General features: G+C 42.6%; 1 protein-coding gene across 1 annotated transcript in view; it reads left to right on the forward strand.

Moving 5' to 3' along the window:
- The window catches only part of WWC2 (WW and C2 domain containing 2), a 283,965-nt gene that overhangs the window by 133,068 nt on the left and 130,100 nt on the right, over positions 1-20,797 (forward strand). Inside the window, exon 2 of the mRNA XM_069744273.1 lies at positions 6,823-6,932. Within this exon, the coding sequence (XP_069600374.1) occupies positions 6,823-6,932 (110 nt within the window). The remainder of the gene's footprint in view (positions 1-6,822; positions 6,933-20,797) is intronic.

Here is a 20,797-nt window from a genome sequence, read left to right on the forward strand (position 1 = left end):
CTCTAAAAGTGAACCTGGAAATTATAGGCCAGTAAGTCTAACCTCTATTGTTGGTAAAATATTTGAAGGGTTTCTGAGGGATGTTATTCTGGATTATCTCAATGAGAATAACTGTTTAACTCCATATCAGCATGGGTTTATGAGAAATCGCTCCTGTCAAACCAATCTAATCAGTTTTTATGAAGAGGTAAGCTATAGGCTGGACCACGGTGAGTCATTGGACGTGGTATATCTCGATTTTTCCAAAGCGTTTGATACCGTGCCGCACAAGAGGTTGGTACACAAAATGAGAATGCTTGGTCTGGGGGAAAATGTGTGTAAATGGGTTAGTAACTGGCTTAGTGATAGAAAGCAGAGGGTGGTTATAAATGGTATAGTCTCTAACTGGGTCGCTGTGACCAGTGGGGTACCGCAGGGGTCAGTATTGGGACCTGTTCTCTTCAACATATTCATTAATGATCTGGTAGAAGGTTTACACAGTAAAATATCGATATTTGCAGATGATACAAAACTATGTAAAGCAGTTAATACAAGAGAAGATAGTATTCTGCTACAGATGGATCTGGATAAGTTGGAAACTTGGGCTGAAAGGTGGCAGATGAGGTTTAACAATGATAAATGTAAGGTTATACACATGGGAAGAGGGAATCAATATCACCATTACACACTGAACGGGAAACCACTGGGTAAATCTGACAGGGAGAAGGACTTGGGGATCCTAGTTAATAATAAACTTACCTGGAGCAGCCAGTGCCAGGCAGCAGCTGCCAAGGCAAACAGGATCATGGGGTGCATTAAAAGAGGTCTGGATACACATGATGAGAGCATTATACTGCCTCTGTACAAATCCCTAGTTAGACCGCACATGGAGTACTGTGTCCAGTTTTGGGCACCGGTGCTCAGGAAGGATATAATGGAACTAGAGAGAGTACAAAGGAGGGCAACAAAATTAATAAAGGGGATGGGAGAACTACAATACCCAGATAGATTAGCGAAATTAGGATTATTTAGTCTAGAAAAAAGACGACTGAGGGGCGATCTAATAACCATGTATAAGTATATAAGGGGACAATACAAATATCTCGCTGAGGATCTGTTTATATCAAGGAAGGTGACGGGCACAAGGGGGCATTCTTTGCGTCTGGAGGAGAGAAGGTTTTTCCACCAACATAGGAGAGGATTCTTTACTGTTAGGGCAGTGAGAATCTGGAATTGCTTGCCTGAGGAGGTGGTGATGGCGAACTCAGTCGAGGGGTTCAAGAGAGGCCTGGATGTCTTCCTGGAGCAGAACAATATTGTATCATACAATTATTAGGTTCTGTAGAAGGACGTAGATCTGGGTATTTATTATGATGGAATATAGGCTGAACTGGATGGACAAATGTCTTTTTTCGGCCTTACTAACTATGTTACTATGTTACTATGTTTATTACATCGCGAAAGACATAGACTTGTGGAGATAGTTCATGCAAATAACTTTTTTGAAGGATCCATATTTGAAATCTTTTACAAACTACTGATACCCTAGTGACAAAACCCCTTCACATTGCTGGAAGTGGCAGCGTCAGAACCGCAAGAACGGAATCAAACATTTGATCAACATCACAGTTCTGCCGTGTCGAAGGAAGTTTTTGCTGGATGCACGGACAGGCCGCTTGTCTCCATGATCTTGCGAGCATCGAAGGTATATCTTAGATGGTCACATTTTGATGAGGAGATCGGCAGATAGTAAGTGTACACGAATATGTCAATCTGGCATTGCATGAATTTTCTCCTAGGCCTAAATCAGGGCAGTATAATTTGGGTTTGTTCTTATTTTTCTACAATTTTATGCGCCTATAGTATTTACAGATCTGCGCCACCGTTTTGGGGCTTGTTGTGTGTTGTATGCCGTTTTAAGTTTTCAGTGAAAAATGTGCAGCGTTGATTAATTGTGTGGCTAGTCATGATATCTTTTGTTATGACATTGGTGTTTATATGAGCTGCAGAATACCAGCTTGGGGCCAATGGGTTGTGATAAACTGGCTGTTTCTCGTAGGCAAAATACCAGCGACCTCATCATTATTAATCCTAGTAATTCTTGCCCGTACCGGTGGAGGATTTCTTGACATTCCGTACTCTAGTACAGTCCGTAGGTCGGCCGAAAGTATAATGACCTCTGTACCTTGAGTCTGTGCCAGACATTCCAGCCATTTCATTGCCTGATTAAAGGTGCTTCCTGAAATTAGTTTTATGAATTGCTAATGTGACACCCCTCCTGAATTATTCATGTGACCCAGGATCTTGTACCTGTTACACTTGTTATGTCCAAACATTGTGGATGAATGCAGTTCTGTGTGTTCCTACATGTAATTTCTTCATTCCATCTATGGCTGAATTATATAATCCACAAAATCAGCCATATTGAAAAAAAATATATACGGTATATATAAAAGTAGTTTACTATGTTTACATTTTTTAATACAGAATACATACTGGAAAAAAAAACATTGAATCTGTATTATGTGAAGCCAGCCTTAGAGTCTTTCCATACATATTAATTTTTTATTTCTTTTTTTGCTGATGTGGTGTTGTTGCTTAAAGTTAAGATAACTGAGTACGGTATATCACAAGGGAAAAATAGTCGTCGTATGATTGCAAGAATGCAAGTAACATGGTGACTGTCAGGACTGTGAAACAGAGTGGAATCCTAACTGTGTCTATATTACTCTGTTAGGATGCAGCATGTTACTCTCCAATCCCAAGTTGTATACATGGCCTGGGCAACCTCTTTAATGAACACAGGTGTGATTTGCACATCTATTTAAGACAGTACATGGACCCGTAGAGTTTAACAGAACCTTTCACACATCTGTGTTTTTTTTTTTTTTTTGTCAAGAAGTCTAACTTTTTGATTTTGGATACTTTTTAGGGTAATACTGGGGATGGCAATGTTTTGACTGGAATCTAGCTATGATCCATTTTAGCTTTAGGTAGTGCAAAAAATGAAGTTTGCACAATTTTATTTTTTTTTATTTTTTTTTTTTTATTTTTTTTTTGGTCCTGCCAAAAATCTGATCACAACTATCAAGTTGTTGGGAAATTGATCATAATCGATGGTCATCTGTGAACGGATCCGTATTTTAACACTTTCCATTTCTAGAACACTGGCAGAGTTTTTTTAAAAAAAATTCCTAGTAAAATCTGATCCGTTATAAACAGAATAATAACACTTGTAAGCGGAAACCAGAGTGTCCATTTTTATCTATGGGCATCTGTCAAGAACGGATGAAAAACTTTGTCAGTTTTACATTTTCTTTTTTCATCTATTGTTGAACTAATCAATTGCTAAGTGTCAATGGGGGGAATAGAAAAGTTCAGAGAGTTTACCTCCTTTTAGTTTTTATAAACAAGTGGTGATTTAAAACTGGTAAAATGGAGGGCACATGGGAGAAAATGGTCTGTTTTTGATGGATATACAAAAATGAACACTGATGTGTAGTGATGAGCGAATATACTAGTTACTTGAGATTTCCCGAGCACACTCGGGTGTCCTCCGAGTATTTATTAGTGCTTGGAGATTTTCATCGCCTCAGCTGAATGATTTACAGCTATTAGCCAGGCTAAGTACATGTGGGGGTTGCCTGGTTGCTAGGGAATCCCCACATGTAATCAAGCTGTCTAGTAGCTGTAAATCATCCAGCTGCGGTGAAGAAAACAAAATCTCCGAGCACTAAAAAATACTCGGAGGACACCCGAGCGTGCTCGGGAAATCTTGAGTAACGAGTACATTCTCTCATCACTACTGATGTGTGATTAAAGGTACCGTCACATTAAGCGACGCTGCAGCGATATAGACAACGATGCCGATCGCTGCAGCGTCGCTGTTTAGTAGTTGTGTGGTCGCTGGAGAGCTGTCACACAGACAGCTCTCCAGCGACCAACGATGCCGAAGTCCCCGGGTAACCAGGGTAAACATCGGGTTACTAAGCGCAGGGCCGCCCTTAGTAACCCGATGTTTACCCTGGTTACCATTGTAAATGTAAAAAAAAAAACACTACATACTTACATTCCGGTGTCTGTCGCGTCCCCCGGCGTCAGCTTCCCTGCACTGTGTAAGCGCCGGCCGTAAAGCACAGCGGCGACGTCACCGCTGTGCTCTGCTTTACGGCCGGCGGGCGCTGACACAGTGCAGGGAAGCTGACGCCGGGGGACGCGACAGACACCGGAATGTAAGTATGTAGTGTTTTTTTTTTTACATTTACAATGGTAATCAGGGTAAATTTCGGGTTACTAAGTACGGCCCTGCGCTTAGTAACCCGATGTTTACCCTGGTTACAAGTGAAGACATCGCTGAATCGGCGTCACACACGCCGATTCAGCGATGTCAGCGGGTGATCCAGCGACGAAATAAGGTGCTGGCCTTCTAGATCCGACCAGCGATGTCACAGCAGGATCCTGATCGCTGCTGCGTGTCAAACACAACGATATCGCTATCCAGGACGCTGCAACGTCACGGATCGCTATCGTTATCGTTCTAAAGTTGCTCAGTGTGAAGGTACCTTAAGCCTAATAATGGAGAGAGAACTTGTAGTAGGCGACGGTTCATTTTGTAGGAATTGTACAGTCTTAACAGCTACTATCCCTGCATCACCCAACAAAAGAAGTTTCTGTTGATCCATTTTTTCTCTCTCAGATAAGGGGTGTCAAAGGCATCTGACATGTTCCTGCTGCCCATAAAAGAAAATATGATGACCATTATACAAAGCATGTTAATTGGACAAGTGGAAACGGTCACAGACTATGATGTACCTTCTAATCCCTGTATGCACATCTCTGAGAAGGTCATTGGGGCACGTACATCTGAAGTCTATTGTGTCGTTTGACAATCTGACTACTGTAGATTGTGTAATGCAGTCAGAACTGAAAATGTCAGTGGCAAAAATTATCACTATTTTAATTATGCCGGAGAAATGTCATGGCGATACGATACAGCTGACGTTACGGCACACGCTTCACAGCAACTACTTCAATACCTTTAGCCGGAAGATGTATGAAGAATTGTTAAGAGCGAGAAGGCGGTAGAGGATTTATGTCAGACTGGTTTGCTTTCAGACATATCTGTTTGCATTTTGTCATGGTTTCTGTGTGTCAGCGGGCGTACAGTGCATGCGGCATACTTGTAATACAGTACATAGTTGTGAGTCCGTATATGTGAGAATAAGACTAGTATTAACTCTGCTACAGGGCCATTCTCTCTCTCTCTCTGCATTCCTGTAACCTTCCCAGTGTAAAATTTCACATACCTGCCCCCTTTCCTTGTTCACACATTGATTGTTGCCACCAAAAATATACTATGGTAAAAGGTAAATATATTTGTAAGAGTTGTAATATGGTTTTATAGGCTGAACGCAATTGTTATACGGTATCACTAAATGTAGTTGTACGGAATCCTTGTGTGTGTGTTCCACTTTTTTATCATGAAAAATAGAAATTGTAGGGTTAATAAAATCTAACAACATTTAATAATTTGTGGTCAGAAGGCTTAAAAAGTCATATAGTAAGTGGGAACGTTTTACATTACTTTTTCTTAATTCAGTCATCTTACCAAAAATCTAGCTTCTCAATCCTCCTAGCAAACAGCTAATTTTTTTCTGGGTGTTAAGTACCAATTAACTACCAATTTTTCCTGCTGTGGACTGGGAAAATGCGGCGTTGTGTATAGTTTGTAATACTTGGACATCTCCTATTGCCAACTTGGTACTTTGTTTAAGTAAATGAGAAATGTTTTACTCATTCGATTCCCATGTGAGAGGCATCTCAACCAGCCAAATCCGATGTCCTGCTGTACACTGATGATTTTCAAGTAACCCAAAAAACGATTCTGCAAATGGAGTTTCTGGTTTGACTTCTAATCCTAATTGTGTAAATTGGTTGATATTGATTTTAGACACTTGAGGATTGGCGTAGTAAAGCAATACTCGAGGCCACATTTAGTGAAAGTCTGTGTCATGTTTTCTAGTCTCATATACAATTCTCCCGCTGAAGTATGAAACTAAAGCAAATCGCCCAAAGTTTGCCCATGTCAACATCTGGAGAACATACAAACTCCAATATTGTCATTTGTGAATAATCTAGGCAATAGTTTCTACATCCCACACATCAAGACCGTCTAGAAAGTTTAGAATCTGGAGCAGCATCTTGATCTTGTCAGGTCTTTGCTTAGAACAAATCCTCGCTTTGCTAATAACATTTAGGGTTGCTTGTGAACTCATTATTTTTGGGATTCACGACAGATTTGACATGCATTCCATCACCTGGGCTTCTGTATTCCGATCACTCCCCGGCACACAGAACTGCGGTAAGAATGAGCTTGTTTTCCTGCCCTGACACTTGCAATTCTTCATGAAGATTTATAGTGCAAATTATGTCTGCTTCATTTTATGTACATGCTGCTGCTCTGTCAATAATTTATATGAAATGTAAAACTTTTCCTAATGTATTTGTGTCAAGTTGTGAATTAACTATAAAAAGGAAATCGGATCTGCAATAGTTAGAGGTAAAGATGTACAATGGAACATGCACCTAATCAGTGGTCCGCTAAGTGTCCAATAAATACTGATCTATAAATCTTTATATATATGTTCCACACTCCGATCTAGCGCTCAGCCCGTCCCAATCTACTTTGCCTATCCTGACGACTCTACCTACCAGGAATACGGTTGGCATGACTGTCAGCGGTAACAGAGGGCACTGGGTATAGCCAGAGAAAGACTTGTATGTTTTGCGGTAACTCTTTCATGCATTTGAACATTTGTGTATTATGTTTTTTCTTTAACACAGGTTAACAAAGCCGCTGTCATTTGCTGACTGTGTTGGTAATGAGCTTCCATGGGGATGGGAATCTGGCTACGATCCACAAATTGGAGTATACTATATTAATCATATTAATCGTAAGTAACTTTCCTTTTTCAAGGTTTACGTTAAGATGTAAAGCTAGTCTTGTCTGTTTTCCCATGTTAGTATTTCTCTTATGACAGATGATCCAGAACTTTATGCAGTTGTGCTGCTGATCTGTAGCCACGTCACTCTTTGATTCTCTATGTCCAGTTAAGCTGAACCTCAGGAGGTCTGAGTATTGCAGCCATAGTAATGACTGTTTTGTGGCTAGGTTCCCATTGCGTTAATGGGACCGCGCTAACGGACAGCGTTGCATGGCGAAATTAACGCCATGCAACGCGTCCGTTAGCGCGCCCATTAACGGCAATGGGGACGCGCATCACTAGCGCATGCCATTTTCGGCACGCGCTAGCGATGTGCCGGTGTTTTGTGGCGCGTCGCGGACGCTGCTTGCAGCGTCCGAGGCGCGCCCGTGGTCCGTTCCCTGCTCTCGCAGATCGGAGATCTGCGAGAGCGGGGACGTTTAACGCGACCCCTTTATATCACATTGCGTTAGCGCAATCCGCTAGGCGCTAAACGGATTGCACTAACGCAATCTGAACCGTCATTCGAAGCCAGAATGATACTACAGAACAGAGCTCAGAGGAATGAGATATATATATATATATATATATATATATATATATATATATATATATATATATATTTATTTTTTTTTTAACTCTGTAAAGTTTGAAAAATTCATGAGAAAACTATCAACTGAGCTTGTTTGGCAGGCAGCGATCTGTCCCACCATCGGCACTTTTCTCAGCCAGATGTTTTCAATGGGAAGAGCTGAGAAAGCTGCTGTCGTTTTTAAAATTTCAAGCACACGATCCTTCAGACTCTCCCCTAACAGATAATGAGAGGAGTCTCTCATACTCATCGGATGGTCGACTGGTTCTGCTAAAATCAACAGGTTCGGCCTACTTTTTTTTTTAATATGTATGGCGTCCTTGTGTAGGGCCACACAATTTTTCACCAAAGAGCATCTGATAAATTTACTAGTGAGCATCTATTACATTACGAATCCAGCTATGTCTAGCCCTTTCCATGATTTACAAAGCTACACGCAAATGTAAAAAACACCTTTAAGGGGAACAGTCAATTCAAGCTGCCCACATATCCAACAGCATGAATCAGACCCTGGCTGATCAATTACAGCTTGATATTTTTTATTTTATTTTTAATTTTTTCTGAAACGCTCTGGAAAACCTAGTTTAAAGATCCGGGGACAATAGGGAGATATCAGACTAGTCCGGAGCCGCTCCAGGCTGGCTTTCCCCACACAGATCCAGTTGATTGACAGCTCCATCCCATGAGTGACAGCGAGAGGCCGGAGAGCCACCAAGATTTGCAGGGAGAAGCCATCCAGGGTCCATGCTTGGCTAGTCTCATCTGTCTGTGGTCCTCTGCTGGATTGTTAAACTGAAAAATCCCATACATCTGGCTGCAGTCATGTAGCCAACATATGAATCAAGCTGCCCACAGTTTGGGCGGCATGAATCAAGGTTCCCTTTAATGTGTGCTGCAGTAATACAAATGCCTGGTCTGCTGTAGTGGATTATTTAAAGTGTCCGCTATAAGTGCACCCGGCACCGCCTGCCAATATCTGGACTGTGTGCAATGTGTATGGTCATCAGGGACAAGCTGATAATTTACGGAGAAGTCAAACTGTTAAAATTTAGTTTTGAAATAAGTAAGATTCACGTAGAAGACGCGCTGTACACTAGCATGAAATGTCAGGAAGTCGCCCGGCATATCCGCGCATCGAATACATGGCAGTATAGCGGGAAAATAAACTAATCATTAGCATCTCTGTGGATTTACACATTTCTGTCATTTTAATGTTCAACCCCAGTAACCTATTAATCAATCACTTTATTAGTAAATGCTTAATTGTTGATTTTCATGGAAGCCGTCCCCTATGGTTAATCGTGTTTCATGTAATGAGGATGAATAAAATTGCCTGTAAACAAGTGTTATTTCATTAACGGCACAAACCCCGTATTGCATAACATGTATTACTTGTGGAGGACGGCAGGAGACAGAAAGGCTATCAAGGGTTTTTGATTTATTTATTTTTAATCCAATACATTTTTATTAAGTTTTTAAAATTCAATTTTTTTTTATACAGGAATTTATTAGCGTTTAAAGTGAGCACCTAAGACGTTGGCATGGTGGATGTGATGCCGCACAGATTGTGATTGTTTACGCTCCTAATAAGCCCTTCCTAATGGCATCTCTTGGTGCAATACTGTGGCATTGTGCGGTTACGCTTATTTTTTTTTTTCATTTTTCCATGTGATGAAAGTATCCTTGTGTGAATTAAAGTGAAGATTCGCTTTTCAAGATTCTTTAAAGTGAAGGTTCCTTTTGATCATCTCCTGACATGTCATTAATACATGTCAGAAGATGTAATGGGTGTAGGTCTGCACACTGGGACTGCTTAAAGTCTGGACTTCAATCGGAAAGCTGATGACAGACTTGGAGATCCAAGGGTCTTTGAGTAAAAAGTGATTGGGCATGGCAGTTGGAGGAGCATTGCGGACACATCGTGCTAACTATTTTTGAACATATTGTCTGTCGTATTTTAACAGGAATCTGTCACCCAGTTTTTGTTACCACATCTGGAAGCAGCGTGATGTAGGGGCAGAGATCCTGATTCCAGCAATTTATTCCTTCCTGTCATTTTGATGAAATCCCTATTTCATCTGCAGCAGATCTTAACCGTTCTCTCAATGCTGAGCTGTGTATAACAACCACCAACACCACTGATCAGCAGCTTTCTGTGTACACTCTGCATAGGCAGAAGTATAACAATTATTGATGAGGTTATAAAGAGCTCATGAAAATTGAGGACTACATGGCAGCAAGTTTGCAATTTCTCTAGTGATAAATTCACTGTTTAATCAGATTATCAAAACTACAGCAAGCAGCCCAGTATGTGACACATATCTAGAATCAGGGTCTCTGGCTATGCATCATGCTGCTCTCAGATTGCATGGCAAAAACCTAGTGACAGATTCCCTTTTAAGGAAACAATTCCAGTATCTGATCCTTTTGTTAATCCCATAAATCCCCAAATATTTTTTTAGGCAATTAAATAGCACTTCAATCATATATGCTTACATAAGTTACCTACCAAGGTACGAAGTGACGTGTGGAAGGTTAGATAAAAATGTTTTTTTATTTTTTTTTATTGATACAATATTTTAAAATCATATAACATTAAAAGACCGGATGATGGAAATAATTATTGGACCTCCAAAGGAGTCAGGGTGTAACCCAATAGATTTTTGATATAATTATATGCAATATATCTGCCCTTGTATATTTGCACTTGTATAATATCCCTATAGGGGGATTATAAGGGGTGGACGTAAGAAACGTCTCAAAAGAACCCCTTAGCAGTCCTATATCCAATCGAAGGGTAAAGAAGAAATAAATAAATATAAATATATATATAATGAACAGCAGACTATAGCAGTATTCTCACATCAGGAGGTACATACGTATGTTGAAAAGTGGCTTTATGTCATAACCCTATTCATGTTAATAGTGACCTGAATGTAAGAGCAATATCTATTTATATAGAGCAGAAACGAGGGCATAGATGCCGGACAATTATTAAAACGGTCACTAGATGGCAATAAGGCAGGTCAGAGGAATAGACTACAACAATGAGCTGTGGGTATTACCTGGAAGTGAGGGAATAGGTCACATCCTGCGCAGAATAGGGTTATGACATAAAGCCGCTTTTCAACATGGGTACCTCCTGGTGTGAGAATACTGCTATAGTCTGCTGTTCATTGTATGTATATATATTTTTCTTCTTTACCCTTCAATTGGATATAGGACTGTAAGGGGTTCTTTTGAGACGTTTCCTTACGTCCACCAATATGCAAGTCCTTATAATCCCCCTATAGGGATATTATACAAGTGCAAATATACAAGTGCAGATATATTGCATATAATTATATAAAAAATCTATTGGGTCCCACCCTGACTCTTTTGGAGGTCCAATAACTATTTCCATCATCCTGTCTTTTAATGTTATATGATTTTAAAATATTGTATCAATAAAAAAAAACATTTTTATCTAACCTTCCACGCGTCACTTCGTACCTTGTTAGGTAACTTACAGTATGTAAGCATATCTGTTCCTTTTGTCCATTTTTTTTTTTCTTTTATTCTGGCCCCCCAAAATGATTAGTGTCCAAGGAGATCAGCCACGTTCACTCTTCTCCACGCACGACGTTCATAGAAGTGCACAGGGTCCCGCTCTGCAGGATCGGGGACACTGACTGTAGAGAATGATGCGGCTCCCAGAGGTGCGCGTGCATCCAGCGGATATTTACCGTGCTTCCTGTGGACGACATGAGCATCCCATTACCACCAGAAAACCGAGCTGGCTTCCAGCCTAGTATCTCTGGGCTTTTAGGATCTCCATCTGTCTGTGTCCTGATTCCAGTCTCTTAGACACACATGGCCGCCTTTACAGTTCTCCATTCCTTCCCATCAGTCACAACAGAGAAGGGGGCTGGCTTGTCTAGATGATTGATCATCAGCTAGTACTGGTAACCATAGACCTTCACAGTCCATGTAAAAGAAATCTGCCATAATGTCCCACCCCAATCTGTTTATATCACCATGTTGCTCTCTGAAAATTGTTATCCAGACCTTTTAATTAGACAATCTACTGCTTCCTGACATGAAATTTGCTAATTTTAATTCGTATGCAATTGATGCTTAAGTAGGCATGTCAAAGCTGTTCCCAAGCCTCGTACTCACTGTCTCTAGTCCCCCACAGCGCCACCTTCCTCCGCTGTGTAGTCACTCCAGTGAGCTGAAGTAGACCTGGAGTGACCAGGGTATGGGAAGTGCATCCATAATCCCAGAGCACTTTGGGTTCATTTGCATATAAATTGAAACAGTTGTTTTTTTTTTCAGTGACGGAGCAACAGATTGTGGAAGATGTTCTCTTTCAGAGGCCAACAGAACCAAAGAAGCATTTTTTTTGTTATGTTTAGTATGTGTGTATTTAATAATTTATTTGATGGAGTGGAGAAGAAATGTCAGCCTAGTTGTGGAATTTTTCAGCTCCCTCCTCTCTCTGGCACTGCAGGAATGCGATCTCCTGCGAGGTGCATGACATCTTTATCACAAGTTGATTTAGTGCATTCTGCATATTGCAGATAACGTGACATATGATGTTGTATGTGTGCCTTCTCTTCTGGGCTCCGGAGCCTTATCACAACGCCTCTATTGAACCTTTGCCTTGGTACCTATATTAACATATTTTTTTTTTTTCAAAAACTAAGAAAAACACATATAAAGGTATTGTATTTATTTATTTATTTTGCTCCCTTGTATAAGCTCCAACATATTCCACCTTGCTTTACAGATGCCGTCATGACTGTGAGCTCGAATGGGGACAATCTCAAAATATCTTTGTGTGGGAGAAAACCCGAGAACCGGGTGGAAACCCACACAAACACTGCGAAGCAACAGTGCTAACCACTGAGCGATGGATTACTCTTAGGGCTCATACTTACGAGCAAAACGGACGAGTGCAATCCGATAAAAAATCGTATTGCACTCGGACTAATGTTATTCAATACGTGACATCTCATTTGCAATTTTTTTTCTCCGCCGAAATCAGACTGAGAAAAAAATCGCAGCATGCTGCGAGTCTCGGATGAGACTCGCTAATGCAATTCAGTGGGTGCGAGAAAAAAACGCAATCTTGCCTAGCGCAGGCGTATACTATGGAGGACAGAGAATAAACTTCAATCCAATATTGCAGCCAGCGGGTAAGGAAAGGGTGAATCAAACACCCAAAAACCCCGCCTTCATGGCTGAAGATTGTTCCCTCCAAATTCAGGTGACAGTGTCCCTTTAAGGTACCGTCACATTAAGCGACGCTGCAGCGATCTAGACAACGATCCCGATCGCTGCAGCGTCGCTGTGTGGTCGCTGGAGAGCTGTCACACAGACAGCTGTCCAGCGACCAACTATGCGAAGTCTCCTGGTAACCAGGGTAAACATTGGGTTACTAAGCGCAGTAACCCGATGTTTACCCTGGTTACCAGCGTAAATGTAAAAAACAAACAAACAGTACATACTTACATTCCGGCGTCTGTCCTCTCCGGCGCTGTGCTTTCCTGCACTGTCAGCGCCGGCCAGCCGTAAAGCACAGCGGTGACGTCACCGCTGTGCTTTCTGGCCGCTGTGCATACACAGTGCAGAGAAGCACAGCGCCGGGGGACAGACACCTGAAGGTAAGTATGTAGTGTTTGTTTTTTTTTTACATTTACGCTGGTAACCAGGGTAAACATCGGGTTACTAAGCGCGGCCCTGCGCTTAGTACCCCGATGTTTACCCTGGTTACCAGTGAAGACATCGCTGAATCGGCGTCACACACGCCGATTCAGCGATGTCTGCGGGAGATCCAGGGACGAAATAAAGTTCTGGACTTTCTGCACCGACCAACGACATCACAGCAGGATCCTGATTGCTGCTGCCTGTCACACTGGACGATATCGCTAGCCAGGACGCTGCAACGTCACGGATCGCTAGCGATATCGTTCAGTGTGACGGTACCTTTAACCATTCTCTCTATTATCAAGGATTGAAGGATTTTAAATTTGAGAGTGTACAGCTCGTTGCCTTGACTACCGGCCACCTCTGCCACGTACAAGAAGCGCTATACAAACCTGCACTTCCCACGTGATGCAGAGGCAAAGTTTGCTAGCAGCTGGGGGGAGCACATAGGTCAGGCCAGTGCCCCAGAAAGCAAGACCTTAATGGGAACCTGTCACCCCCAAAATCGAGGGTGAGCTAAGCCCACCAGCATCAGGGGCTTATCTACAGCATTCTGTAATGCTATAGATAAGCTCCTTGATGTATCCTAAAAGATGAGAAAATAAGGTTAAATTATACTCACGTGGGCGGTCCGATCCGATGGGCGTCGCGGTCCGGTCAGGGGCCTCCCATCTTTATAGGATGACATCCTTTTCTGGTCTTCACGCTGAGGCTCCGGCGCAGGCGTACTTTGTCTGCCCTGTTGAGGGCAGAGCAAAGTACTGCAATGCGCAGGCGCCGGGAAAGGTCAGAGGGGCCCAGCTCCTGCACACTGCAGTACTTTGCTCTGCACTCAACAGGGCAGACAAAGTACGCCTGCGCCGGAGCCTCAGCATGAAGACAAGAAGAGGACGTCATCTGATGAAGATAGGAGGCTCCGGACCGCGACGCCCATCGGACCGGACCGGGACCGACCCTGGGTGAGTATAATCCAGAATGCTGTAGATAAGCCCCTGATGCTGGTGGGCTTAGCTCTCCCTCGATTTGGGGGGTGACAGGTTACCTTTAATTAAACATAGAAATTAGCATTGAAACCATATGGCAGGTAAAAAAGAAAAAAAAACTGCCTGTTATTTCTTATGCCCATAGTGAAAATAAATAAAATGATCCCACTTTAACAACGCTCATTCATGATTTTACGGATATATCACATGACAAGCGTAGTGAGTAGTGACCCGCAGAATTGTGAATTCAGCTCTGGATGATCATAGACTTGAGATTTGTACAAGCTATAAGTATACGGTACACTGTTTTGCAATTGATATGCAGGAAGACACAGAATACAATTTAATAGTATTGAACGGCTTATGTAGATACACCTGTTTTGCTGTGACATCGTCTATTCTCAGTCCTGGGCATAGGAAGCTGCTGCAGGAGACGCTTTCCTCATCATCGTATTCTGCGGTCTTGTACTGACTTTTAATCAATGTAGAGGAAGATATTCTAGAGATAATGTAAATCTGAAAAGCCGCAGCATTGATTGAAAAATTCAAGCCTTTGTGTATTGGAAGTTGTACAACCTACGGTGCATATCTAGTATTCCATAAATTCCTCATTGACCTTATCATTAAAATCTTCACTGCAGTTGAGCTCTGACAGATCCATGAAAGCAGGCGATCGTGCTGGGATGGTTAGCTGTACGGTAATCTTAGCATGGATGCAGCAGAATCATGGCTGGAGGAACATTGTGTACTAATGTATTAGATTTAGGCTATATGCACACGTAATAAATGTGGTGCAGCATTTTCTGCACTAAATCTGCATCTGCAGATTTGATGCAGTTTCTGTGCAGTTTGTGCAGTACAATGTAAATCAATGTGAAAAAAAAAGCTGTGCACATGGTGCAGAAAAATCTGCGCAGAAACGCTGCAGAACTGCACAAAAGCGACGTGCACTTCTTTGAAATCTGCAGCGTTTCTGCGCAGATTTTTCTGCACCATGTGCACAGCTTTTTTTTTCACATTGATTTACATTGTACTGTAAGGCTATGTGCACACTTTGCGGTTTTTACCGCGGAACCGCGGTGATTTTGATGCTGCGGGTCCGCAGCAGTTTCCATTGTGTTTACAGTAACCTGTAAACCCTATGGAAACCACTGTGCACATGTTGCGGGAAAAAACGCGCAGAAACGCAGCGGTTTATAACCCGCAGCATGTCACTTCTTTGTGCAGAATCGCAGCGATTCTGCACCCATAGAAATGCATTGATCCGCTTACTTCCCGCATGGTGTGCACAGCCCCATGCGGGAAGTTAGCGGATAATGTGCGGGTTATACCCGGGGTGGAGGAGAGGAGACTCTCCTCCAGGCCCCGGGAACCATATTTGTGGTTAAAAAAAGAATTAAAATAAAAAATAATGCTATACTCACCTCTCAGCGCTGCACGCGGCCGTCCGGTCTCAGGTTTGCTATGTGACCAGTTTGAGGTAGGTCAAGCGTAGGACCTCGTATAAGAGAGATGCCGTAAAGTGGCTACGAGGTACACATAAATATGGCCATTTTTATGCGCTAAAAGCTCTCATTTTTCATATTTCTAGTGTAGTAATGCAGTTCAAATTTCGTGTTTTCAAGTTTGCATGTTTTGGCGCTGCAGTGTGCTGCCCTTTTTACTTAACTTTGCTATGTGACCAGGACCTGCGGTGACGCCGCGGTCACATGACCGTGACGTCACGAAGGTCCTTCTCGCACAGCATCTTTGGAACCGGACCGCCGCCTGCAGCGCCGAGGCGATCGGGACGTCAGAGGGTGAGTATATTATAATTTTTTTATTTTTAACATTACTATTGATGCTGCATATGCATATGCAGAATCAATAGTAGGAAATCCCGCAGTGGAAACCGCAGGACAAAACGTGATAAATCTGCAGAGATAACCGCAGCGGTTTTGCCCTGTAGATTTATCAAATCCGCTGCGGGAGAACCCGCAGGGACCCGACACAACGTGTGAACATGGCCTTAATCACAGTGCAGTTCTGCAGCGTTTCTGCAGCAGAAAAAATCTGCTGCAGTTCTGCACCAATTCTCTGCACTAGAACTGCAGCAGATTTTTCTGCTGCAGAAACGCTGCAGAACTGCACTGTGATTTGCACTGTAAGCGGATCAATGTATTCCTATGGGTGCAGAATCGCTGCGATTCTGCACAAAGAAGTGACATGCTGCGGGTTATAAACCGCTGCGTTTCTGCGCGGTTTTTCCCGCAGCATGTGCACAGCGGTTTGCGGTTTCTATAGGGTTTACAGGTTACTGTAAACGCAATGGAAACTGCTGCGGACTCGCAGCATCAAAATCGCCGCGGTTCCGCGGTAAAAACCGCAAAGTGTGCACATAGCCTTACAGTACAATGTAAATCAATGTGAAAAAAAAGCTGTGCACATGGTGCAGAAAAATCTGCGCAGAAACGCTGCAGATTTCAAAGAAGTGCACGTCGCTTCTTTTGTGCAGTTCTGCAGCGTTTCTGCGCAGATTTGTCTGCACCATGTGCACAGCTTTTTTTTTCACATTGATTTACATTGTACTGCGCAGAAACTGCATCAAATCTGCAGATGCAGATTTAGTGCAGAAAGTTCTGCATCACATTTCCTACGTGTGCACATAGCCTTAGGCTATGTGCACACACAGGTTCGGGTCCCTGCGGGTTCTCCCGCAGCGGATTTGATAAATCTGCAGGGCAAAACCGCTGCGGTTATCCCTGCAGATTTATCATGTTTTGTCTTGCGGTTTCCGCTGCGGGTTTTACTCCTGCACTGGTTTTACTATTGATGCTACATATGCAGCATCAATAGTAATGTTAAAAAAAGAAAAAAAAAAATGGTTATACTCACCCTATGACGTCCCGATCTCCTCGGTGCTGCAGGCGGCGGTCCGGTTCCAAAGATGCTATGCGAGAAGGACCTTCGTGACGTCACGGTCATGTGACTGCGACGTCACCGCAGGTCCTGCTCGCATAGCAAACCTGAGACCGGACGGCCACGTGCAGCGCTGAGAGGTGAGTATAAAATTATTTTTTATTTTAATTCTTTTTTTTTTTACCACAAATATGGTTCCCAGGGCCGGGAGGAGAGTATCCTCTCCTCCACCCCGGGTATAACCCGCACATTATCCGCATTACTTCCCGCATGGTGGGCACAGCCCCATGCGGGAAGTAAGCGGATCAATGCATTTCTATGTGTGCAGAATCACTGCGATTCTGCACAAAGAAGTGACATGCTGCAGGTTGTAAACCGCTGCGTTTCTGTGCGGTTTTTCCCGCAGCATGTGCACAGCGGTTTGCGGTTTCCCATTGGTTTACATGTTTACTGTAAACGCAATGGAAACTGCTGCGGACCCGCAGCATCAAAATCGCTGCGGTTCCGCGGTAAAAACTGCAACGTGTGCCCATAGCCTTACAACGATATTCCCATCTCCTGCATGACATGCTATCAGAGCCTGAGCTGGAACACCAGTACAGATAGGGAGAACAGAGGTGTGATCTCCCCTCTGTGCCCACATAAACTTCAGGGTACGGCTTTGTGCACACGTTGCGTTTTTTTTTTGCGTTTTTTCGCTATAACAACGCATAAAAAACATGCAAATGCATCCTATAATTTAGAATGCATTCTGCAATTTTTGTGCACATGATGCATTTTTTCCGCGAAAAAAACACATCGCGGTAAAAAAGCGTAGCATGTTCCTTAATTTTTTGTTTTGTTTTGCGTTTTTCCCACTATATAATGCATTGGGAAAGCTCCGGAAAAAAACTAAAAAAAAGCGTGGTAAAAACGCAAAAAAAAAAAAAAAAAAATGCATGCGGATTTCTTTCAGAAAATGTCCGGTTTTCTTCAAGAAATTTCTGCAAGAAATCCTGACTTGTGCACATACCCTAAAGGCGGGCGAGTCCTGTTTTTTTTGCGGATTCGTGTGCAATTTTTTCCGCACCGTTTTTGAAAAATCCGCATGTAAAACGCACTGCGTTTTACCTGCAGATTACCCGTGGATTTCATGCGTTTTTGTGCAGATTTCACCTGCGGTTTTACACCTGCGGATTCCTATTGATGAGCAGGTGTAAAAACGCTGCGGAATCCACACAAAAAAATTGACATGCTGCAGAAAATACAACGCAGCGTTTCCGCCCGGTATTTTCCACACCATGGGCACTGCGGATTTGGTTTTCCATAGGTTTACATGGTACTGTAAACCTGATGGGAAACTGCTTTGTCTGTGTGCTATGTGCACACGTTGAGTATTGTAGAAATTTCTGCAATGTTCCTTATCTCTAGGAATTTGTTAGCAGCAAAAATGCAACGGAAAAAAACACGTGTTTTTTGCATGCATTTTTGTACATCAATAAATACTTTTTGGAGCTATTTAAAAATATTTGAAAAGAGGGGGGAAAAAAGGTTTTGTGATGTAATTTCCTTGTACAACCCCCTTCTTTTTCATGCTTATTAGTCCCGTCTCAGGCTAAAAATACCAGTCCTCAGCTGCCCCACAAATGGCACTTCATATTTGAAGCACCAGTTTTGGCACTTAGCCCCCGGCTGTTCCCCATGCCCTGGTGCAGTCGCATCAGGGTAATGGGATTAGGGGTTGATGTCAGCAGTGGTCGCTGACACCAAGTCCTAGGTTTAGTAATGAAGAGGTGTCGGCCCGACACCCTCATTATTCTAAACCTTTAAGTAAAGAGTTAAACACTGAGAGTAAACATTATATTTGAAATAAAACAGACACATTGTTAAATCACTTAAATTAACCCAATATACTCGCCTCCGGACCGACAGTAATCCAAGGGTTAAATCGATGTCCCACGTTGTCGACAGCCTATGTAGGAGCGTTCACAGAATGAACCTACAAAGGCTGTAACCATAAAGCAACTACCAGAACTCGTTGTGCATCGCTATATATGGCGGCAGTGACACACGTGGGGTTATTAGGGCTCATACTCATCTGCGTAAAAAACAGACGAGAGCAATTTGATTAAAAAAAAACAAAAAACAGATTTTTACTCTGACCAATGAGTCCCTGCTCATCTGTGATTTTTTTTTTTCCCCAACAGACTTTAGACTGAGAAAAAAATCATTGTGCTGCAATTATCCTCGTGTATCTGATGAGATTCGCCAATGCAAGTCAATGGGTGTGAGGAAAAAAATCACACGTCAATCGGTCCTTGCAAGTGCCATCTGATTTTACACACTCATGTCCTTGAAAACCCGACATTTCATCTGCCACGTACCGTAAAATCGCAGCACATCCCAGACTCCTTTATTGAATCTAAATTAAACCATACTCCTGTCATCGCACAGTCCACTGAAGCCAGCATCTCCTGTAACAGAATTAAAATAAACAACAATATTACTCATCTGTCCGAAGTGAAGTTATAATCCATAATGTACCGTGACGATCCTGATGACTTTGAGAGCAGTCAGTGATGTGACTGCTCTCAAGGATAGCCAGCTGCACAGTGACACAGGAGCCTGTAGGGCTGAGCTGCAGTGGAAAAGTTCGCCAGAGTTCATCAACTGATGATCCCCAGTGATGTTTATTATTATTATTATCTCGCTGATGATGCTGCGTGAGTGCCGTACGTGAGGTCACCGGGGCTCATCAGCTGATGAACTGTTGTGAACTTGTTCAGCACGCACACTGCAGGAGTGATTACATGTTCCTGCCATTGTGTCGCTGGCTGCTGGGTAGAGTAGTCACATCAGTTGATATGACTGCTCTACAAGTGATCCAAATCGTACCAGGACAGTATGGATTATTGCAGATAGGTGAGGGATATTTATTTATTTTACTCCCTTATATTGCGCCATTAATTCCACAGCACTTTACAGATATTATTCTAGTGGTTTACTATTTTTTCTTTATTCCAGGGGACATGGGCATCGGGAATTAGGCATAAAAGTGAATATATGGTGTTTTTTTATTTTTTACAGGATACAAAATACTTCAGGTGTAAGGTGAGTATATACTGTTTTTTTAATGTCAATATCCCTTTATTTTAACTTTTCTTAACTTTTTTTTTTTTTTACACTTTGAGCATAGGTGCCGGCTGACTACGCCCATCAGTCGCCGCCTGCTCCAATTGTTATCAGCGACAGCAGGCGTAGTCTGATGGGAGCAGTAGTCTCTCATCAGGTGTAGTCCGATGGGAGTAATAGTCTCTCATCAGCTGACGCCTGCTGACTTGTGGTAAGCTTTTTACCGTGAGTCAGTCACATCTGCGGGGTTTTGCTGACATCTGGTGGTAACTTTACTGACGATCAGAACCGCTGCACCGGTGTTTCTCGCTCTGTCACACAGATGACAGCGTGGGAAATACCGGATATGAAGTCCGTAAAAACGCTAGCAAAAACTCAGCAAATCGGCAAATCTTTTTATACCTGAATTTTTGCTGTGTTCTTGACTGACTAACTTGAAGTCAGTGGGTGAAAAATGTGGCAAAAATGCCAAAGAATTGACATTCTGTGGATTTAAAAGCGGCACGAATCTGGAAAGGAAAATTACTAATCATGTGCACATCACTTCCGGATTCTCATTG

The sequence above is a fragment of the Ranitomeya imitator genome, chromosome 1 (assembly GCF_032444005.1).
Source record: "Ranitomeya imitator isolate aRanImi1 chromosome 1, aRanImi1.pri, whole genome shotgun sequence".
Classification (NCBI taxonomy): Eukaryota; Metazoa; Chordata; class Amphibia; order Anura; family Dendrobatidae; genus Ranitomeya; species Ranitomeya imitator.